The sequence below is a fragment of the Rhinatrema bivittatum genome, chromosome 6 (assembly GCF_901001135.1).
Source record: "Rhinatrema bivittatum chromosome 6, aRhiBiv1.1, whole genome shotgun sequence".
Lineage (NCBI taxonomy): Eukaryota > Metazoa > Chordata > Amphibia > Gymnophiona > Rhinatrematidae > Rhinatrema > Rhinatrema bivittatum.
In genome coordinates this window covers 162551817-162576202 of record NC_042620.1, presented here as the reverse complement: position 1 = coordinate 162576202, position 24386 = coordinate 162551817, and the positions used below count along the sequence as shown (strand labels likewise).

The window sequence follows — 24386 nt, the reverse complement described above, 5'->3', positions numbered from 1 at the left end:
ACTGCTGTGTCTGGCTGCCTTTTTTTTTTTTTTTTTTTGCTTTAGTGTGAAATACTAAGGCTGTCTAACCTTTTTCTATTTATATTTAAAACTATGAGAACTAAAAAGCTAAAATGATACATATGTGTAAATTATGTGTGGATTGTTGTACCAATCTTGACTCTCTTTTATGTAACTGGTTACCTGTCTTCTAACTGAGTTTTGACATGGGGGGCTATTTGTATAAAGTGTGTGTGTTCTGCTTTGTGCACAGTTCGGAATGGCTCCCCAGGGTTTATCAATCTCTGTGATGCGCTTAATGCCTGGCAGCTGGTGAAAGAGCTCAGGACCGCTTTGGATCTTCCTGCGGCTACCTCCTTCAAGCAGGTTAGCGTGTGCAGTTCCATCCTCCTCTCCCACCCTTAAAAATTACAGAAACCATGTCCTGTTCTTTGCAGTGGAATTTGTTGCCAGAGAATGTGGTTAGTGCAGTTAGTATAGCTGTGTTTAAAAAAGGACTGGATAAGTTCTTGGAGGAGAAGTCCATTACCTGCTATTAAGTTCACCTAGAGAATAGCCACTGCCATTAGCAATGGATACATGGAATAGACTTAGTTTTTGGGTACTTGCCAGGTTCTTATGGCCTGGATTGGCCACTGTTGGAAACAGGATGCTGGGCTTGATGGACCCTTGGTCTGACCCAGTATGGCATTTTCTTATGTTCCACTTGGTGGTCCGGTCCATGACAGACCATGGTTCTGAAGGCTGTTTTTTTAGTTAATTCTACAAAAAACATATTTGAAGCAAACAATGCCTCCTACATGCAGCAGAATTCAGATTTTCTATAGTGTGATTTGCTTTTTTGGGTTGCAGGACTAGCGGTTTTTTTTTTTTTTAACTTTCTAAATGACTAGAATCAAATCACTCACTAACTTATTTTTTTTTCATCCCAAATTGTATCTTAGTTTGGAGGAGATGCGTTAAATGTGACCGCTTCTTCTTAGCTATGTGTACCAGTCCTGATGCAAGTAAACTGGAGGTGCCACTGCTGACCACCTCAGGACTCCAGTCAGCTGTCTCATGTGGCACGATATTAGGGACGTGCATTCGTTTGCAACAGAATAGGAAATAAAGACTATATTTCCTATTTCGTTGCATTTCGGGGGCTGACAAAACTAAAGAAAAACCCATGCAATTTCGTGTGGTTTTCCTATCGTTTTTTGGAGGGTGAGAAAGGGCATTTATTCCAGCCATTTCTTCATGCATTGAGATTCTCCTCTTACTAAGTCTTTATACTTGAAGGGCCATGAAGTTCTCAAACACTTTCATCAACCTTAGTGCTTCTTAAATGTTTAACATATTACATGTATGTTTATTCTTTGAACTGACAGTTGATGAAAGTATTTGAGAACTTCATGGCTCTTCAAGTTTAAAGACTTAGTAAGAGGAGAATCTCAATGCATGAAGAAATGGCTGGGAAAAAATGCATTTATACTAGGTATATTTGTGTGATTTTTAGTAAATAGGATTGGCATGTTGGTAAATATCCTTTGCATTTTAATTGTAATTTAATTTTTGAGAACCCATGTAATCCTTTCCTTAGTGAGAGTAGGGAGTGGGATTGACTTGAGTTTTAGGATGTTTCAGCAATAAACTATAATTGTTTTGATGATTTATGTATTTTTATATATGGATTATTTTGTAAATTGCTTTGTTAAACCTCATTTTGAAGAAGGCATATATATGTACTAACACTACTCTTACTTCTACTTATTTCTAAAGCACTACTAGACATACAGAACATGCAGAGGAATAGTTTGATCGTTGAATGTGCTGGGTGTTGTGTAAAACAGTAGCACTTACTTTAAAAAGCCAGTATTGGCTTTCTCTCTCATTTTTCTCCTGAAGGCCAGTAAAATATTTTTTTCCTCTCGCTTTTCCTTAGTCATCTTGTGCTCACTGTTTGCTGGTTTTGACAACTAGGTGCTGCTGTTGGAGTACCATTGACTGAGGAAGAAGCCCAAGTTTGTATGGTGCATGATCTTCACAAAACCTTAACCCCTTTGGCAACTGCCTACGCAAGAGCGAGAGGTAGGTGCCCAGGCCTAGGAGGTAGCAGCTACCTCTCTGCGAGCTGAGTACTGTTTGGATGGTGTTGGTTTTCCAAACTGGGCCCCATCCTAAAGAGGTTTGTTTTCTAGGTTCTTTTTCTCCTGAAAAAAAATAAATCTGTGAGCCCTGTAGTTCTTGAGCATGATTTAGTGAAACAGGATGTTACAAAATAGCTAAAATGGAGGGGGTTACAAGTATCTTTTGTAAGGGGGATTGTGGTGGTGGGACAGGTAGCAGGGTAAAAACATTGAAGGGGCCTGTGTCCTAGTTTTTACATGTAGAAACCCCATGTTCATCTGCCTAAAGCAGAGCCCCAAAAGTGGAGAGAAGAAGAGGGAATGAAAGCAGTAGTATACATATAAGGCTCCCAGGGAGAGGTGGTGCAGTCCAGCACCGAGCAGCAATATATGTAGCTCATCTCTTTTTCAGTGGGGGGGGAACACAAGTTACTTAGCTTAGGCTGCAGGATGGCTTGTCTTCTGGTAATGCTAAAAATGTTACAGGCAGTCAACTATGTATGATTGAAAGCTGAATGTGGTGGTGATAGTAAGGGCAAGGAAAGGGGATCAGAGCTAGATTAGTTTAGGCATGGGGGAAGATTGTGGCTCGGTGAGTCCGATGGTCCTTATCTAACAGTTGCCATGTTACTATTTATGATGCCTTCATCAGATCACGCTGTGATTCATAGTTGCAATACTAGGCTACAATGGAATTAGTTTTCTTTGCAGGTGTGTGGCATGCTGATGAGTGCAACAGACTCTCTCTGATGGGGCTTTTGATACAATTCACAGCTTGTAGCCAGGAAAACATCCAAACCTCTGACTTACATGCATTGTACAGTATTTCAGGGCGCTCACCATATGTTCAATGTAGTATGTATACACAATCACAAAGTCAAGATTTTCCAGACGTGAGGCTGTGTACCCCTGGAGTATCCAATAAACAATTCTTGAATGACAAATTTTACAGTGGATGAAACAGATCAATTTATTAAAATGACAGTTTCTGTACTGTCTGTGTAAATGGATGGAAGTTAGTAGAACCTGTCAGCAATTTCTCTTTTAGCTTTTCAGAGTTTGCTTAGTCAGCCAAAAAAAATCAAGCTTTGAGTGCTGAGGATTCAGATGTGCAGAGTCTCAAGCATCAAGAGTCAGCACTTTGTTCTACAGGAGGGTGGCTAGAATGAAGGCATTTTTAATGCATTTCTCAGCAATATTGGGGATGGTTATGGTCACGACTGCTCAATGTGCTGCAGTTATCTTTGATGCTGTGTGTGTTGCACTGATCAGCCTTCTGGAATTTCATTGCATTGTGCAAAAAAAAAAAAAAAAAAGGCAGTCTTTCTGCAACGCATACATCACCTGCAGTCAACAGTGGGAGATTCAAAATTCTCCAAATTTCCAGAGGAGACAGTCGGAAGCTGGCTTAGTACAGGTGATCGGAGCCTAGTAGCAGTAGCCAATGGGATGGCTTCTGTCACCTCTAGTGGAGCGTGAGAAGTGGTATCAGGAAGCCTAAACAGGAATTGGAGCAGATGCAGCAAAGCCCTTGCTCCCCTGGATCCTGGAACCTTGCTGCTGCAGGATTTATCCCCTCTGCCTAGCAAGGGCTGTGGTGGTCTCCCTCCCGCTCAAGGGGTTTGTTTTTTTAGTTTTTTTTTTTCCTGCTGCTGCTAGTGCCCCTCTCCTTCCCCCCCCCCCCCCCCAAAGAAAGCATCACCTAGTGGTCCTTGTCTTAACCTGTTGGTCAGTGGCTCCCCGATTCTGTGAGCCTTCATTCTGTTGCTGCTTCTTGCTGAACCCCTCTTTTCTGAGGTCCCTGCCCCCCTTCCTTTGGGCATGCAGGGAGGGTGGCAGTGCAACGGTGGTGGTGGTATCCCTTGCACACTAGGCCTGCTGCTCCTCTAATTGAAAGTCTTCTGATATTGGAGAAAAATAGACTGATGTGACCCATACTTTAAACACTGCATAGGCCACACAAGACTCTTATGGAATTTGAAAACTACTACTTAACCAACTGCTAGCCTAAAATACTGGGGTAGAATATAGGAAGCCTCTTGGAAAGTGAAGTATGTTTATATAGTTCTTTTAAATGCTGTGCACGGATGAAGACTGAGCTGGTTTCACATGTAATCGGGGCTCTGCTCACAGTGGGCAGCTGTAAAACTTGCCACTTCAAACTTTGCAGTGATGCTTCTTAGCATTTTGCCACCTTTTTGGAGGAACTTCTCCCAAAGGAAGTGAGTCACCTGATCCAAGGAGATCTTGAAGTTTACATTACACTTCCCTGGCATCTCTAGTAAAGTGTAAGTTCAGGGGGGACAGGGGGTTTTGGAGGTCACCTCCCCCCCCCCTTGTATTTTCCTGTCCTCGTTAGCTGCGAGAGAGCAAAGTTCCAGTAGGGGTGTGTGTGTGTGTTCATCTCTAAATGACCTTTTTTTTAATTATTATTATTTTGCCAGGTGCTGACAGGATGTCTTCATTTGGTGACTTTATTGCTCTCTCAAATGTATGTGACATCCCAACTGCAAAAATAATCTCCAGAGAAGTGAGTAAGGGTGGGGGGGACCAGTTGAATACGGCACCACAACTGATGTTCTTCGGATGGACTGAGACTGGCTGCTTCCAGAATTCATGCTTGCCAGACTCTTGTCTTCCTTCCCCACACTCCTCACTGTGGTTTGCTTTAGGATTTAGTATTGGAGTCCTAACCTTTTAAGTCTAATTGCTGTACAGCAGCAGGTCTTTTTTGAGACATGTTTAGACTTACGATTTGTGCCATTTAGAGAGAGAAAGCATTCCAGTTTATAATTTGAAAGGTTGCTTTTCTTGCTCCTAAGAGTTGGTGGTTGTGATCTTGAGGTTAGAGCAATAGTTCTGAAAAGGCAAGTTGGGTGGACTGCGCATCTCGCTTTGGACTGTGAATCAGTGAACATTTCACAGTTACCCTCCAGCCCTCGCTTCCTGTTAGACTGTAGGGCTGGGGCTTGTGAGCAGACTTATTCACAAACCCTGTTCTGACTGTTACTGCTTGGGTGGAAGGAGTCCAGCTCTGTCTTTTTTTTTTTTTTGTTTTGTTTTGGCCAATTGTAGCCATGTGAATTTTTCAAGTGTGGCAATGGGGTCATCTTTGCATAAAAGTTTAAAAAATGCTGACGTAGAGGATGAGTGTTGGGGCTGAGAATTAAACCAGCAGATCTTTTCCAGTTTAAGACCTGAAACTATGGGATGAGATTGAAATGTTGTGACTTTCAAATTAAGGACCATATTCAGTAATTTGTAAGTACAGAATGGAGTTTGGGAGGGTCCTCCTTTTAATCTGGCCCAAAATATTGTAGATATCTGAAACTGTGGCTTCCTTTACATAATTCATGGAGGAGTGAAGTGCTCCTGGGAGGTAGGTTTAGGGAGTTCCTTGTTAGGGATGTGAATCGTTTTTATAACGAATTGAAATATCATACGATATTTCTAAATTTGTTATATATTGGGTAAAAGATAGAAACGATCACTTCTCCCCCTGAATTTTCGTAAAAATCTGTTTTCAGCTTAGTGTGAGCTAACTCACGTTAGCACGCACTAACAAAAAAACGTTTATTTTTGTTGTTTTTTGCTACTTTTTGCTATTTTTTTGTTAGTGCTCGCTAACACGAGTTAGCCAAAATCCGATTTTCCAAGAAAAAAGTCAATTCGCGGGAAAACAAGATTTTCCCTTTCCGACGAACCCGAAAGCAGGAACGATCGGGCACCCAATTCACATCCCTATTCCTTATGGTAATGGTTATAGACTCCACTGTTGAATCCAGTTGCCCTGTGCTCTTGTGGTCTGGGCTACTCTGTTATCCATATCTTGTTGGGTTTTTTTTAATTGACTTTTCCTGATCCTTGCTTCTCTGACAGGTATCTGATGGTATCGTTGCTCCTGGGTACGAGGAAAAAGCGCTGAAAATCTTGGCCAAAAAGAAAAATGGGAGTTACTGCATTCTGCAGGTTAATCTTAAAATATAATTCTTTTCTGTCCTGGAAATAAATTCAAACTGATTGCCTTCACGGTCTCCCACTCTTCCGCAGACTGATGCCGATACTGTAAAGTGCGCTCAGCTGAGTGCACTGTTTAACATGTGGTTGGACGTGCGTCCACAACCCCTTATACAATAAGAGGTTTAGAGCATCCATAACGTGTGTCCAAACCCCCCCCCCCCCCCAAAGGCAAGGCGTTAATTTCTGAGCTGCCCAATATTAAGTCAGAGGAACCAAAAAGGATTAAAAAAAAAAAAGTTTTTTTTAATTAAAAAAAAATGTGCTGTCAGGTTAGGAAAATAGACGCTCGTAAAATTTTACAAGTGTCCATTTTCCTAACAGACACTCATAAAATATGAGCGTTCATTTTCTGAATCCGCTAACAGCCACCTGTCTTGGATTTCTGCTGCAAAGGAGGCATTACGGATGCACTATTGTCCCTAGTGCCTTCTTTTTAGTGCAACTCCTCATTTAAATACAGTTTTGCATGCCCAGGAGAGGTGGCTGGGCGCACGTTGGAGAAAGCAGGCGCTAGACACTGAGCGCCCATTTTCCCCACGCACTTTACAGTATCTGCCTGAATATGAAGCTTTATTTTGTGTTGTCTTTTGCACTGCAAACCTTGTTCTCGTTTATAGCTTGGTTTCCTGGCCATGTACTAAGAACTTGTGCTCAAATAGGTTTCTTTGCTGTTGACAGCATTGCCCCTTTCGGTCCTACTTGATCAGCGACTTTCACATGCATAGTCACTCCTGCAAAGTCAGTTCCTTATCCTTGTATGAGGAAGCTTTGCACTTCATTTCAGCATTTATTCTATACAAAGGTCACAAATAGTTTCTTCATAGCTCTCCACTTCTCACTAAAATCAAACAGCTGTTTAAGGCATTTGTAAAGCTTAAGCAAACAGTCTTTGTAGCACATGCTCTGTTTAGAAAATTAAAGAGCAAGCAGCAATCCAAGTTTAAATTCATGAATCCACAAGTTGGCTGTGTATCAGCAGTACAAGTCTCTGTGGTGGTCTGCAAGTAGAACTATTCCTGCTTGTTGAGTGGTGATAAGCCACCATACTTTCCTGTCCGGGTCTCTGTGCGCTCTCAGATGAGCTGAATTGTATGGCTGCCTGAAGAAAGAGTTGAGGACAAGTACGTTGCTTTGACACAGGGGCGTTAATCTCTAGGGATGTGCAGCAGGGACGGATACGTCCGATTCAGTATTCGTCAGGACCCAAATCCATTGCATCCATTTTCGGGAGACCCCGATTCGTCCATTAGTTACATATGCTATTTGTTTCCCATTAAAGTTTAAAAAAAACAAAACAAAAAAAAAAACCCCAATCCAACCCTTTAATTTTAATTAACTACAACCCCCCCTCCCCCCAGGACTTGCCAAAAGTCCCTGGTGGTCCAGCGGGGGTCTTGGAGCGATCTCTGGCTTCCGGTATTCAAAATGGCGCCAACAGCCTTTGCCCTTACTATGTCACAGGGGCTATCGGTGCCATTGGTCAGCCCCTGTCACATGGTAGGAGCAATGGACAGCCAGCGCCATCTTGTGCTCCTACCATGTGACAGGGGCCGACCAATGGCACAGATAGCCTTTGCCCTTACTATGTCACGGGGCTATCGGCGCCATTTTGAATACTGGCAGCCGACGGCCTGAGAGCAGGAGATCACTCCAGGACCTCCGCTGGACCACCAGGGACTTTTGGCAAGTCTTGTGGGGGGGGGGGGTCAGGAGGGTGGGGGTTTTATTCATTAATGATACGTTGCATTTGTGGGGATTCGCCATACGTTTCGGAATCGCATGAATGCAACAAATAAGGACCTATACGTTGCGGATTGCGCATACGTTCAAAACGAATGCACATCCCTATTAATCTCACCCCATAAGTAAAACTCCACTTCTTTCCCTAGAGTTCTTTGCATTTGTGACTGTTCCTCTGAGCTCCCTAAGTATGAAAGGAGGACACTTGTTCCCTCGTTTTATGAAACTTGCCTATAGTACTTGAGGAAAAAGCAGCAGCAGTTTTAATTTGGAAGACTTCCTCTTGGTAATCATGAATGGAGTAGATTGTCAGTTTGATGATTACATCCTTTATTATCACAGAATTGCTTTAATTTCTAAGAATCACCACCATTAAAGAAGGTTACAGGTGTGTGTATGTTTCCAAATCCTCCTCAGTAAAGTCTGCGGCAGCAAATTAATTTTCTGCTATTTCCTTGACCTCCCTGGCACCCTCTTGTCCCTCAGTCAACTAGTAACCCAATTGACTCACAGGCATTTTGTCTCAAATGTACTTGGAAACTGGTTTGTGGCTGTGTTTTTTTTTTTGTTTGTTTTGCCTCTCTGGCAAACCTCAAATTTTCTCTTGGCCTGTCTTGCATCTGACTTGCCAGTACTTATACCCTTGCCTATGTTTTTAAACAATGCCCTTTTGACATTCATCTCTTTATTAAACCATGCCGGCAGTTGTTTGGTCTTCCTTTAACTTTTTTTTATTTTATTTTATGTATTTTCTTCAATTGTGTGTTTTTATTGTACCCCGCCCTGAACGTAGGAAGAGTGGATAACAAATGCATTTAAATAAATAAATAGTAAATAGCAGACGCCAGAGTCACTGTGAAATTATATGATCGCTGCTTTATTACCAATCAACTGTAATCCTGGTGCTCAGACCCTCTTCCGGTGTCCCAAAGTCACAACCAGGACCACTAGCCCTGAACCACCATGAGGCCGAAGTTCCAGAGCCCGCCATGTCTCGCAAGGCCCTGCCAGTGGTTTGCTAAGCCCTAGCTCCCTCTCATGCTCTTAATTGTTAGCTGGTGGTAGCGATCACGAACAGGGCTGATCACTGCCACGTAGGGTTTAAAACCCCTGCAATCCTGTCTACAAAGTGGCCAAGTAGCCAATCAACCTCCCCTACCCCCATCAGTGCCAGCCAGGAGGGGGAGGTGCCCGTACTGCCACCAGTGTCTGCCAGGAAAAAAACCCTCACCACCAGGAGACCCACCCTGCTGGGGTGAAGAAGGCTTTTTCTCCCCCCCCCCCCCCCCCCCCCATCCCTGTCCGCTGGTGAGCATATGGAGTTGGGGACCTCATGGTGGGGCAGAAAGGGGAGAGGAAGAAGGGAAGAGAAGTGCTACCCGTGGCAGGTGGGCTTCCTGGTCGCCCCGTTATCAGCGTGCCGCTCCGGAGGGGCAGCAGCTGTCCATTTTTATTTAAACATTTCTATAGCCTGCTACCTTCAATATTATTCGGAGTGGTTACAAAGACAACATGTATAAATAACAAACACACTTAAACACATTGAAATGAACAACAAACACATGCATATACAAATATATAAAATCGAAAAGTAAATTATCTTTCAAAAAATGTAAAACAGTATTTTCTATTGCTACAGATATGCCTGAGCAAAATCCCATGCCTTGAGTTCTTTCCTAAAATCTTCAGTTCTCTCTCATTCTTCAGTTCAGTTCTGTAAATAAAACATTCCACAGCACGTTTGCTGAAGTTTATAGTCTTGTAGGCTAGGGACAACCAATAAGGTCTGACTTTATGATGATAGAGAATAGACAGTATTTGCTTAATCAGCAAGTTAGCTAAATTGCAGGAATTTTTTAAATATAAAAGCTTATGAACTGCCTCACAATTATCTTAAATTGAATTCACCATTACATTAGAAGCCAGTGGAGATTTTGTAATACTTGAGTAACATGATCTCTTAACGTAAGACCAGTGAACAACCTTGCTGCTGTATTTTGTAAAGATTGTAATATCCGAATCTGATTATTTGATAAACCTATACATAAACTATTACAGTAATCCAAACGCCCAGTTGATAAGGACTGTAACATTGTTCTCAGATCCTGCATTGCCATTGTTTAATGGCTTTAACATTTTTAAAATAAATATTTTTTAAGGTCTTGCACTGGTAGAGTACCATCAGTATGACACTGAAGATAAATCTGAATATCGTCAGCATACAGAAAGTATTTATATTCCTGTTTGGTACTTCAAAGCAGGTTATATTCAGGTACTATAAGTATTTCCTTATTCCTAGAGGGCTTACAATCTAATTTACAGAACGCAAAGGGAAGCCAGCAACATGGCTTTGTGCATAAATATTAAGTTCAGAAAACAGTGCAGAGCTCTTTGTCACTCCTGATGTCAAATCCTTCCGCCATGAGTATTATCACCTATGTGGACCCACTGCATTCTATCCTGCAAGAAAGATTTAAATCATTCAAATGTAGTTCCTCCTGTACCACAGGAGGCATAAGCAGATCATCATTATTTCATAACTGACAGTATCAAATGCTGCTGTTTATGTCCATTTCGATTAATATACTAGATTCTCCTTTGATCCAGTTTCCGATGTAAAGAATTTTTACAATGAAAGTAGCAATGTTTTGGTCCCACGTGACTTCCTAAAACCATATTGTTGGCTATCCAGAACCATATGCTCTTCAATAAATTCTTTGAGTTGAAGTAAAACACACCTCAAGTATTTTTTGTAATGAAGAAAGATTGTATATGGGAACAGTAATTAGAAACCAAGTCCAATGATTGCATTAGAATCACTATTGATTTTGTGACCTCAGCACAGTAACACCTTGCATTAGGTTGTGTGATCCATGGAGGACTAGATCTAAAGTAGCTGCACCTCATGTTGGTTCTAGGATCAGCTGCTCCATGAAGCAGTTGTTTATGGCATCTAAAAATGTAATATCTCTAGCATATCCCGATGAAACATTGACTCAATTAATACTGGGGTATTTGAAATCTCAATTTCAGCTAGCATGTCATGGTTTGTTTACCTTGGCCAAGTGGATGGTAGATACACTCACTGTTATACTCTTACCTGTTGCACTTGGAATTTGTCTCCATAAGGATTCCACAATGTATCTTGTTTCTTGCAGGATTGTTGTCGTCATGCTTGATTCTATGCAATACTTTTCATATAGTGCCACCCCTCCACCAATGTGATCATGCCAGTCACATTGATCTAATTTATTCCCCAAGCATCCATGCATGGTGGCAATCAAAACAGCAAATAGAATGTTAGGAATGATCCGAAAAGGAATGGCAAATAAAACAGAAAATAATATATTGCTGTTGTTTGACTGCATCATGAGTATTGTGTGCATCCTGGTCATCCCATCTCAAAGATGTAGTGGAACTAGAAAAGGTGCAGAGGAGGGTGACAAAGATAAAGGGTAAGAATGGCTCTCCTATGATGAGACTACTCAGGTAAGGGCTCTTCAGCTTGGAAAAGAGTCAAGATCTTGTTCCATGTGCTCTTGAGATGGGAGAAATGACCTTTTACTAATAAGGTTGTGACCAGGCCAGCCTGGCAGTTGTGGCAGCCCTGGTTCAATTTCTGGATGAAGTCTTCTGCACCCTGTATCGACTGGAGATGCTGATGGGTGTGTTGGGGGCTGGTTAAAGGTCATGAGCAAAAGCTGGTGGCAAGATACAGATCCCATGAGACAGGGTTTCAGAAAGAGCCCTGGTGTATGGCTCCCAGCCTCGGAAATGTTGCTGCAATGACCAGTCGAACAATGGGAGGATCTTTTTAAAACAGGGTAAAAAAACAAACACTGGGTGGTTGTGCATGAAAGCTCATTGTGCCAGAATATTAGCCTTGGCTCCAATTGAACTGAAGAAAAGAACAAATAGCCCCTCCCACCCCATAAAAAGTAGGATCCTCTTACTCGTTCAAACCCCCCCTTTCTTTAAATATATTTCTTGCTATTATCTCCTCAATCCAAACTGGAAGGGTGGGGGGAGGAAGTGTAATTCAGTCTTCAAGATGGTTACTACTAAATTATATGGAGACAAAACCAGCTATCCCATGCTAAAGAATTTATATGCCAGTGTAGGCAATGGGGTTCTCTCTTTTTTTTTTTTTTCAGTTCTATCTAAAAGATTTCTTCAGGAGCAATTGAGAATACATACCTTCTTGGGGCTAGGGAACTGCAAACTTTTGAAAGAACTAAAAAAATTCCCTTATCTATGAAAACTGAGGGCTGGATTTACTAATGCCACAAGGCATAGTGAATCCCACGATAACAGGGGGCAGGGGGGCAGTCCTGCGATAGCAGGCAGCAATCGCACCTCTGCGGTGCGATTGCTGTCGGCGTCGTGCCAAATAACTACACCATAAAAGGTGTAGTTATTCGGCGCGAAACTGACAGCGATAAACAAGCATACCTTTCGCTGTCGGTGAAGTCTTTGCGGCGTCAGCCCCAGTGCTGCCCCAAGTCATCCTCCTTCCAGGGCTGACGCTGCCCCGACTCTGCCCCCATCTTGGTATTGCACATGATAAGGGACTTTTTGCGTGCGAAATGTCCCTTATCGCGTGCGATCCGCTTGGTAAATGACCCCCTGAGTGCTCTACATTTAATGGAAGAGAGTCTGCTCACTTTTTTATACACCAAGAACAGTTTGCTTGATAGTTACTGCCCTGTCCCAATGCTGTCCAAACAGGCTGGTGATTGTATAAGGAAAGAACTGAAATGTGTTCTTTACTTTCAGATAGATCCAGATTATGAGCCGGAAGAGATGGAATTGCGGAACATTTTTGGGCTGTATCTGATACAGAAGAGGGACAATGCAGTCATAGACAAATTTCTCTTCAGCAACGTGGTCACAAAGCACAAACACGTAAGTGTGAGGGGGAAAGGCAGGGAGTGAGGATTAAGGTCCATTTTAGCTTTTGAACTATTTTAAGACCGAGTGCTGCCTGCCTTATATAGAAGGGATCTTATGGTCTTGCATATTACATCCGTTTTCTTAAACAGAAAGCATCAATTTTACATTCCGTTTCACAGGGAACTTCTTCAGCTGTTTTGGCTACAAACTAAAACATTTTGTGACAAACTTGACTGCTGGGTCATACTTAGTTGTACACTGTAAGATACCATCTGTAGATAGGGTGAGAGCAGAGTTCTCTGAGCTACACTGCATCAAACAGGGAAACGAGCTGAGACATTAATTTGTCTGAAGTGGCCTTGAGCTTGTGAACATTTATTTCCCAGTAAGTGTTCCAGTTTTTCCACAGCACCAATCTCTGCTAGAACTCTGCACTACAAAATCTGAAGAAAACCCTTAGTTTCTTAATATGATTGCTTTTTTGTAGCTTGCGTTCCATGGAAAAAGTGAGAGGTTTTCCTTTCAGTGCCCGGGTGTGGGGAGTGGTCTTCATAGTGGCAATCTGAGCCATCTTCACCCCTTCTGTTTCCTCCATGCTGGCAAATTGTGAATGAGAGCCTGTCTCTGCATTCTAGGAGGAGGGTCCTGCACATATGGGATAGCTTGTCCTCTCACTTTACAGAATTACTAGTGGCTTTAGAATTATTTTCCTGTTCTATAAGTTTGTGATCCATGTTTGTCTTCCATTTTATCAGATTCCGGATTCTGCTTTAAGAGATCTGATTGTAGCCAGCATCGCTGTTAAGTACACCCAGTCCAATTCGGTCTGCTATGCCAAAGATGGGCAGGTAAGCCAACATAGCTGCTGAATGCTTCAGCCCACAAACTGCTCCAGTTCACAGAAGCAATAGGAAGCGCACAGACAGCCTTTCAGAGAATCCGCAAATGCAATGTTCAAGCATCCTAAATTCCCCAGACTGACTAACTTTATTTTTCTTATGGCTTATAAGTTGTTGGGGGCGGGGGGGGAGAGGAAGCCCTTCCAGTAAAATTTTGTCATTTAGTGCATCATAAAATATTTGTCCTTTGATCCTTTAAATGTCTTCCTTACTGCAGAGATCAGCTGTGCAGCAGTAGATGGCGCTGCTGTTCTAACTTCAGCAACAGGACTGAGTGGGCACAGACGCCCCATTCAGAGCTGTATGGCAGAGGAGCCCTGTTACTTAATAGGCCCACTCTCAGCACGTCTTCACCAGAGCACTGAAAAGATGTTAAAATATTCCGATGAAAATAAACCCATGGCTAGTTGTGCTTGGGAAGATTGTATTCACTCAATTCCCGAGCACAAACCTGAATTTAAATGAAAAGGAAGTATGTGACGCACATTTTAGATCTATTTCCTTTTGAACATGTTACAGTACACTTTTTGTAAAATGTCTGGATGGAACACAGCAAGCTTCTGCCAGCATGAGGGCTGGGGATCTTGAAAGTCAAAATAAACTAAACCTAATTACACTGCTCCAGCTAGTTTACAGTCTTCAATTTGCCTATTTTTCTCCAGATTTAAGAACATAAGATCATAAGAAAAGCCATGCTGAGGCAGACCATAGGTCCATCAAGCCCATCATCCTGTCACTGGCCAATCCAGGTCACAAGTTACCCAGCAGATCCTAAAGAGTTGCTCCATTTCTTGTTGCTTAGTTCCAGGGAGAAGCAGTAGTTTTTCTAATCTATCTGGCTAAAAATGGTTTATGGACTTTTCCACAAATAACTTGCCAATAAATTTATATCTGAAACCACTTCAGGTAAGTCGCCCATCAGTCGTGCAAATGGATTAAAAGAACTTTATACAAGAGCCAAGAGTAGACAGCCCTATACGCTCCAGATTATCTTTTCTCATTGGTCATAAAACCCTCCAATCCTTTTTTTTATATTTTCCACATCAATTCTATCACAGTTTTGGACCATGACATCATCTCAGAAAATTTTACTTGATGTCATCTAGGGAATCAGTCTATAAGTTTTACAGTTAAAACCACTAGTGCCAGAGGCATCTGCTGTCTGTTGATAAAATCATGTGTACAGATACATCAGGCCAATTCTAAAAACAGAAAAATAGTATTAAAAGAAATATCTTTTATAAACATTTTCAAAAAATTGGGTTGGCTACTTCAAAATATACAAAAGATAAAAATTCAGAACCTTTTATAGGAGCAATACACCTACTGAATTTCAATATGACTGATACCTGCCCATGGTTAGTGCATTTATATAGGACAAACACTAAATCCTATACCAATCAACTTCAGATGTTTAATAAAAACTATCTAATCTAAATAGTTGTGGCACCTGTTCGTAAAAACAAGGGCATATTTCAGCAGTGCAGCCAATCAAAACGATCTCCTGGTCTTTCACCAGATTTATCTATCGTATGTTTTTTTTATAATTACTGTTGTCAAACACTTTTTCTTCACACCAGATTCATAAAGACTTCATTCTATATCTATGTTTAAACCAGTAGATTGAACAGATGGGAGCAGTCTGAAGCCTTGTGCACAAGCAGTAGGGAGGCTGGGTGATAAGGTGGTCTAAAATCTTTTGTATATGCAACATGCCTTCACTGGAATAGGCAGGAAAGATTAGGAGTAGTGATTTATAGTTTGTGGAGACCATTTCAAAATGTTTTTACTCTCCAGTATTTTGGGAATGCAATGGTATCCTGCTTTCCCCTCACCTCACCTCCAGTCTTTTTTGGTAAAGAACTCTAGGTTGGCGCATGGCTATCTCCTAACTTTTTTTTTTTTTAGGTCAGTCACCTCTGTGTCCATTTCAGAAAAGACATCCAAACTAGATGGACAAGTAGTTCTAAGGATTTAACATATTGAGAAACCCTTAAGAGCTGCCAGTGTTTGAGCCAGTAATGCATTGCCTATAGTACAAGCGGACTTGTCGGTTGTAGACTAATACACATTGTCGGGACGTGTCGCCACAATTCAGTGAGATGCTGTGGTCCTGTGGACGCTGTGCTTGTTCACTTGCACAATCCCTTTCTTTCCATGCCCTGAAGTAGGCAGACAAATCTCTGGATGTTCTGCCTCTGCTGAGAATTCTGGGGGGGGAGCAGAAAACGAACTTCACTCTGACTAGCACGGCTGGCAGAATTTTTTTCCCTTTAGTTTCGCTTTTGAAATCAGGCAGCTAGGCGAGGCGTCCTTTTCCTCTTTGGTTTCGCTTTCAGCTGGAAGCCTGCAGCTTGCACCTGAACGGAGCTGACCGGTTCAGCAAAAAAAAAGGGGGGGACATCGGCAGTGCTAAGTAGAGATGTGGTTCGTTTATCACGAATTAGGCAATTTCATTGAAATTGCCTAATTCGTCGTGGGTTGGGGGCTCTGAACCCCGAAAATGATTTTCCCCCAAACTACGAGGAAAATTAGTTTTTCGGGTTTGTATGGGGAAAGGGCACATTTTATTTTTTTAAATAAAAAAAAAAAAACTACCCCAAGCATTCAAATTCACTGTAATACACCCGCCCCCTCCCCCCCCCCCCCCCCCCCACCATCCCGATCCCTCCCCAAGACTTACTAACATCCCTGGTGGTCCAGCGGGGTCCCACAAGGGATTTCTCCCTCCGTGCCATCGGGCTGTCTGGCCTGCCTCGATCAAAATGGCGCCGATAGCCTTTGACCTACTATGTCACAGGGGCTACTGGTACCATTGGTCAGCCCCTGTCACGTGGCCATTGGCGCCATCTTGTGCTCCTACCATGTGACAGGGGCTGACCAATGGCACCAGTAGCCCCTGTGACATAGTAAGGTCAAAGGCTATCGGTACCATTTTGATTACTGGCAGCCAATGGTCCGAGTGCAGGAGGTCACTCCCAGACCCCCGCTGGACCACCAGGGACTTTTGGCAAGTCTTGGGGGATCCTCCTGACCCCCACAAGACTTGCCAAAAGTCCAGTGGGGGTCCTGGAGCGACCTCCTGCACTCAGACCATCGGCTGCCAGTAATCAAAATGGCGCCAATAGCCTTTGACCTTACTATGTCACAAGGGCTACCGGTGCCATTGGTAGGAGCACAAGATACATCACTAATTAGTATTTATGGTATCTAAAAAGGCCGGCGGCCTGTTTATTCTTTCAATGCCAGGGCCCTGGTGTAATGGATATTTACATATTTAGATATAAGTTTGGTATTTCAAGGACTAGCAATATATATGTATAGATGTGTGTAAAGGGCCATCGGCCTGGTATAATTAAATAGCCATCGCTTATATACATTATAACAGAGGCAACAGCTGTGAGGTAAACATTACATTTTAAAGAGACAGCGGCCTTTTACTGTGCTTGACTTTATGCAGCGCCGGCCATGTTGGGGTGCAGCACATGGCTGCGGCCATTTTGGTTGGCAGCACTGGGCAACGGCCATTATATGTAGCCATCAGCCTGTTTGGTTAAATAGCCATTGCCCCCTGTATAGGGTATCATCTACATTATAATGATTAGCGTCCTAAAAGGACAGAGGCCACAGCAGTGCAGTGCACTTTGTGTTTAAAGGGCCAGCGGCCTGTTTGCTGTGCATGTCTTTATTATACTGCTGCGGCCGTTTTAGGTGTTAGCACATGCCGGTGGCCATTTTGGGGGGGCAGCACATGGTGGTAGCCATTTTGGGGGGCAGCACATGGCGGCAGCCATTATGCCGGTGACCAATTTGGGGGCAGGACTTGGAACACAGGGCGGTAGCCATGTTGGGGGGCAGCGCTTGATGGCTGCCATTTAAGTCATGTGGGCCGCATGGCTGCGGCCATATTACCAGGGTACAAAAAAAAAATTATATATATCTATATCTATAGAAGTCGCTTGTTCCTGGTGTATTGCCTTTTTATTGATGATTCTCCTTTTCACGGCACCTTTGCAGTATTTCCTATTTTGGGGTTGTTACGACCTGACGGGGTGCATCTATCAGACATCGGCTGGGATATTTTTAATTCCGACCTACAAGATGGTATACAGGCGGTGTTACACCAAATGGCCGCAGCCCACAGGAGAGTTAGGGGGTCCCCGAGAGTTGGGGGGGTCCCTGGTATCTGCTACGAGAATTGGGGGGTCCCCGGTAAGCAGATCCGCTACCGGGAAACCGTGGCATGGTGACTGGCGGAAGGACACCCCACCCCGCATTTAGGAGGATCGAACAGGCGGATCGGGATGGGCAAGCGGCCTAACTGATCTGGCGCAGTCCCTCGATGCTTCAACGGCCAAGAGGGAAGAAGGGGGAAATGCTGAGGCGCTTAGAACAAACGACCTGATTTCCACGGTCAGGTCACCAGCAGGGATGCTATGGCTTTAACGGCCAGGTGTCAGTGACAGCTCCCTGGCTTATACGGCCAGGGGTGGGCGTGCGCCTCAGCGGACATACATGCTTGGCACTTAGAAGCGGGGGGGGGGGGGGGTGTTTGCCGGTCACATAAGTTAGTTATTGAGTTGTTATGCTGTTATATTAGTTATGTTAATGTGGTTGCTATGTTATTTATTGCTGGTTATTCATTTCAATGGTCTGTGGCCATTTATTGTCCAACAATAAATCTGTTATCGAATGAAGTTGTGTGAGTCTGCAATAATTGGGAAAGGTTGGTGGGTGGGGAGGGGGGTAGACGCAGCCTTTACACTGCCCACATTGAGTCAATGAGACTTTCATAAATACGTACTTTTTATAGTGGATCCTGTTTAGCTGGCATGCATTGGCTCAATTTAATGTGTTCCTTTTGGGAGTGTAGTGTTCACACATACGATCATATAAACCCAAAGAAGAAAACAATGAACTTTTTTTTTTTGTAATTGCATGTTTTCCTAGTTGACGCCTCCTGGTTTGCTAATCCTATGTCACAAGCCCCAACATCCTAAATCTGTGCAAGGCATTAAGAGGTATGGCATCCTGAAGCAAGTCTTATACTAGTGACAATAGTTTGCTGTGGTAGACTGTTCTGAAAATCTCAAAGGAGCTGAGAAGCTAGCACTGCAGGACAACGGTAGTTATTAGTTTGAGCAAGGTTTCTCATGGCACCTTGATCTGTTTTTTCTTTCATTACCTACTGGAAAATTCCTCTGTTTTTTTTGTGACGCTAGTAAACAGTGATGTTACAGTATTTGCTGAATGTGAGATCAAATTTGGGGGAGAATTAATTTCTATATTTTTTAAATTATTTTTTACTGCTTAGCCTTTCAGTCATGGTTATAACTTAAAAAAAAAAAAGGCAGGAAATAAGGTGCCTGCATTACCATTATCCTCTGTGCTATCTGGGCAATTATACCCCCCCCCCCCAGCTAATTACCATATTTTTCGCTCCATAAGACGCACTTTTTTTACCCCAAAAGTGGGGGGAAAATGTATGTGCGTCTTATGGAGCGAATATAAAAAAAAAAACCTAAAAATCTAACAAACCTCCCCCCCACCCTCCTGACTCCCCCAAGACCTGCCAAAAATCCCTGGTGGTCCAGCTGGGGTCCAGGAGTGGTCCGGGAGCGATCTCCTGGGCTTGGGCCATCGGCTGCCAGTAATCAAAATGGCGCCGATGGCCCTTTGCCCTTACTATGTCACTGGGGCCGACCAATAGCAGCGGTAGGCCTTGTGACATAATAAGGGCAAGGGGCCGTCGGCGCCATTTTGATTACTGGCAGCCGACGGCCCTTTGCCCTTACTATGTCACAGGGGCTACCTGGCCCCAGTGACATAGTAAGGGCAAAGGGCCGTCGGCACCATTTTGATTACTGGCAGCAGACGGCCCTTTGCCCTTACTATGTCACAGGGGCTACCGCTGCTATTGGTTGGCCCCAGTGACATAGTAAGGCCAAAGGGCCGTCTGCGCCATTTTGATTACTGGCAGCCGACGGCCCTTTGCCCTTACTATGTCACAGGGGCTACCACTGCTATTGGTCGGCCCCAGTGACATAGTAAGGGCAAAGGGCCATCGGAGCCATTTTGTTTACTGGCAGCCGACGGCCCAAGCCCAGGAGATCGCTCCCGGACCACTCCTGGACCCCCGCTGGACCACCAGGGATTTTTGGCAGGTCTTGGGGGAGTCAGGAGGGTGGGGGGTTGTTAATTAATTTAAAGGGTTGGGATGGGGGGGTTCCCAGAGAAAGAAAAGTTTTCTTATCTGGGGAATGGACTGAAATGGCCCTCCCCAGACCTGAAAACAAAATGGGGAGAAAAAAAAAAGTTATGCACTCCTCTAATTTGCTCCATAAGACGTACAGACGCCCGGGGACAGAGCCAGTTTAGCACAAAATTATTATTTTTTTAATTTCCCCCCTCTGAATCCTAGGTGCGTCTTATGGAGCGAAAAATACGGTACTTTTCTATAGTTGTGGTCTGTCATCTGGTCTCACTTTTTTGAAAAGAAAGAGGGTAAAGATCCTTTCTAAACCATGATAGTACCTATTTTGCATTTATTTATTTTTAACATGTGGGGTAAGCATGTACAGGCATGGCTTCAGACTTGCTTTCCAAATCTTGATTTATAGAAGGGGATGATATGGTTCTTATGTTACATATTAAGTACATCCTATGCCACAGGGGTCAGCCTGACCAGGACGATCAAATACTGTGAAATGTTAAGAGATAAGGCAGGTTAATTTTGGCAGCACAATAATGGGGGATTAAAAAAAAAAAACAAATGAAAATGCATTAAATTAGGAGTGTTTCACTGATCTACACAACATATTCTATACTTTCTTCGTGAAAGAAATTTTATAGAAATATTCCAATTCCAGAATTGCACGCACTACTCCAGGTGCAGTCTCACCATGGAGAAATAGAAAGGTATTTTGACATTCTCTGTTTTATTTTACATTCCTTTCCTAATAATTCCTAACATTTTGTTTGCTTTTTTGAATGCTGCTGCACACTGAGCTGAAGATTTTAAAGTATTGTCCACTATGGTGCCCAGATCCTTTTCCTGAGAGGTAACTCCTAATATGGAACCTAACATAATGTGATTACAGTGCAGGTTGCTTTTCCCTATGTGCATCATTTTGCATTTGTCCACGTTAAATGTCATCTGCCATTTGAATGCCCAGTCTTCCAGTCTCAAACTGCAGGACCACCTTGTTCACAATTTGCTTGAGATTTAACAACTTGAAATAACTTGTGTCTGCAGATTTGCTCACGTCACGTGTTCCCCTTTTCAAGTCATTTTTAAATATATTAAAAAGCACTGGTCCCAGTACAGATCCCTGAAGCACGCCACTGTTTACTTTTCTCCACAGAGAGAAATAACAATTTAGTCCTACACTTTTTCCTATCTTTTAACCAGTTTGTAATCCATAATAAGACATTGCTTCCTAGCCCATGACTTTTTAGTTTTCTCAGGAGTTCTTATGGGGGCCTTTGTTAAATACTTTCTGAATATCCAAATACACTATATCCAGTGGCCCATCATTATGCATATGCTTATTAACCATTCAAAAAATATAGCAGATCGGTGAGGCAAGATTTCCTTTGTGTAAATCCATGCTGGTTGTGTCCCATTAAACAATGTCTTTCTATATGTTCTGAGATTTTGTTTTTTAGAATAGTTTCCGCAATTTTTCCCAGCACTTACGTCACCAGTCTATACTTTCCCAGATAATCCCTGGAGCCCGTTTTAAAGGTCAGGGGTACATTGGCCACCCTCCAATTATCAGGTATAATAGACAATTACAATGATAGGTTACAAATTACTAATAATAGATCTACAATTTCATTTCATAGCTCTTTCAGAACTCTGGAGTGTATACCATCTGGTCCGAGTGATTTGCTATGCTTTAATTTGTCAGTCTCCTCTATTACATCTTTCAGCTTCACAGTGATCTGTTTCATTTCTTCCAAATCATCTCCATTGAATACCAGATGGTACAGGTATCTCCCCGTAAATTAATCTATAATCATGCAGACTATCCTCTAGTATACAAAGACAAAAATCATGACTGCAATATGTTTCAAAATTAATGCACAGAGAGAAAAAATAGAAGTAATATTTAAACATATCTTAAAAGACCATCATACCACCCTCTGCAAATAGTAGGGCCACTTTTATTGGATACCCAATTTTTTTTTGTTTTAAGGTCTTCTTTAATCATCTGTCCTTTTTAGTAATTTTTACATTTTAGAATAAAATCGAGATACTTCGCCCCCATTTAGGCACAGCCCGACACGATATCCCATTTCACATTCACTGCCTTGGGCTATCCTTGTATTATTCTTAAAGCCAGGAATTTGTATCTCTTGGTAAATAATTGCTCTAGTTCATGGTGTAGCTATCGCTGTATCAAAGCATCGACTGAACCTGCTTACTGACTCCATCCAGTAGTCTGAATGTAAGGCGTGAAAGGACCTGATAAAAATCATTGTGAAATTGGAGGATGTGTTGGAGCAAATTGACAAACTAAATAGCAACAGTTCAAGTCCTAATAGTGTTCATCACAGAGTTCTGAAAGAATTCAAATTTCAAATTGCAGATCTGCTCCTGTTACATATTAACATATAAAAATTTGGCTGTGTACCTGAAGACTACTGGGTAGCCAATATAACACCAATTTTTGAAAAGGGTCCAGGGTTATGGAAACTACAGACTAGTAAGGCTGATGTCCGTGCTGGGCAAAATGATACGTAACTTGACCACCCTGTTGGTTACCCATAAGCACTAGAAAATGCCAGATAGAACAGATTAGTGTATGGGGGAGGATCCATTCAAATTCAGCCCCTCCCTTTGAGGGGTCTGGAGTGGCCGTCCCCCCGAGATGCTTTATAACAGCTCTCTCCCAAGAGTTTGTGAGCAGTCCTTTATAGTTTTTGGAGAGTTAGGAGGCAGTAAGGAGCTTACCTTTTTTCATGTTTTCTAGGTCCAGTCAGAGGAAGTAGGCTAACCCAGCTTGGGGATCCTGACCAGGGTCGGGAGGGTTTTCCTTCCAGTCTACTCACTAACTGGTTGGGATATCCATCCAGGTTATTTTTGGGACTTTCAGATTTTCATGGTAGGAGTCTTGCTGGACCCCTGGGCCTTTCCTGGATTCAGGGCACGTGGAACCTTGTGTTTGAGATGCCCAGGGATAGGGAAGACTTGCCCATCTGAGGTGGTGACCCGCTGCAAGGGGTAACTTTGCTGGTGTTCTTGGTTAAGGGAAAAGGACGTTAAGTTGATTCATCCAAGAGGAAGATTGTTTTGACTGCTCTTCCTTCCTGCATTGGAGCATGGTAAGACACCTGCATCCAGGCATCGAGAGGAGAGTCTGAGACTGTGATAAACCTAAGGAATTGGAAAAACTACTAACTGTTAGTAAAAAGAACTATAGAGATCCTAGAGGACACCCATTCAGAGTCTATAGCACCTGGTGGGAGAGAGAGTTTACTCTGCAAGGATAGGATTTTTGGCGATCTTTGAAGAGGTTTTCCTGACCAGCTTAAGGGTTACTCTGCCCACCTTCCATTTCACCTAATCCAAGAGGGTGGATGGATCCCTTGCCTGCTTGAAAGATTCATAAATAGATAGATGTAATCAAGGAGAGAGAGACATTGGAAAATGTATTTATTGTGGCATCTGCAATTAGTCAGTAATGTCTTTAATTTCGGACAGTAATCCAAGTGCATCCAGTGTATTTCTTTGGGCACACAGCACTCACAGAGAAGAGAAATTATCCCTCTCCCAGGGATAACCAGAAGAAATGTAATCACCCCTGCACTGGGCCCAGAAAATAAACATTTTCCCCAACGAAAAGGATCAACACCCTGAGGAAAGGGGCACAGAGAAGTGCTAGTCAATGTTCCTGTGACAAAGAACTTATAAATTATTTTATGGCCCTACCTGTGCAAGACGCACACCGATGTGGGGTTACAGATAGTTAAGAACAAAATTATTGGGCATATGAATAGGCATGAGTTAATGGGGAAAAATCCAACATGGTTTCAACAAAATGAAATCATGCCTTACCCTTCTATTAGAATCTTTTTGAAGGTATAAATAAAAATGTAGGTAATCGTTAGCCGGTCAATAGTGTACACGGATTTACAGAAGGCATTTGAGAGTCCCTCATGAGACCGCTCAAGAAATTACAATGTCCTATTGTGAATTTATAACTGGTTATATGTTATAAAATCCAGGGTCGGCACGCGCAAGGGGGTGCAGAATTGTTCAACTTACGTGCGCCGAGCCACACATCCTTCCTCCGTTCCCACCCCCCCAGCCCTACCTAAACCCCCCCCCCTTACCTTTGTTGGAGAAGTTGCGCCTGTGTCCCGGTCGGCCCACGATCCCGGGTACAGCGGCAAATGGTCGTTGTGCCTGGAGGCTCTGGCCCCGCCCCAGAACATACGCACGTCCCAGGGCTTGTGCGCGCCGCCAAGCCTATGCAAGATAGGCTCGGCGTGCAGGGGCAGGTTTTCAGGGTTACCCACATAACCCTTTGAAAATCTGCCCCAAATTGGGATTTGTGAGTACTTCCAGGTGACCTGGACTGGCCACTGTTAAACATATTTCTGGGCTCAATGGACCATTGATCTGACCCAGCTTGGCATTTCTTATGGTTTTCTGTTTGCTGTGCAATATCTGAAGCTCTGGAAAACACCATGAGGATAAAATAAATCTTTGGGGGTA

At 43.0% G+C, this 24386-nt stretch overlaps 1 protein-coding gene across 1 annotated transcript in view; it reads left to right on the top strand.

Moving 5' to 3' along the window:
* Positions 1 to 375: 375 nt before the first annotated feature.
* Positions 376 to 24386, top strand: part of ATIC (5-aminoimidazole-4-carboxamide ribonucleotide formyltransferase/IMP cyclohydrolase) — a 40751-nt gene continuing 16740 nt past the window's right edge. The window contains exons 1-6 of the mRNA XM_029606121.1: positions 376 to 461; positions 1963 to 2070; positions 4553 to 4638; positions 5988 to 6077; positions 12645 to 12773; positions 13517 to 13609. Of these exons, the coding sequence (XP_029461981.1) occupies positions 2010 to 2070; positions 4553 to 4638; positions 5988 to 6077; positions 12645 to 12773; positions 13517 to 13609 (459 nt within the window). The 5' untranslated portion in view covers positions 376 to 461; positions 1963 to 2009. The remainder of the gene's footprint in view (positions 462 to 1962; positions 2071 to 4552; positions 4639 to 5987; positions 6078 to 12644; positions 12774 to 13516; positions 13610 to 24386) is intronic.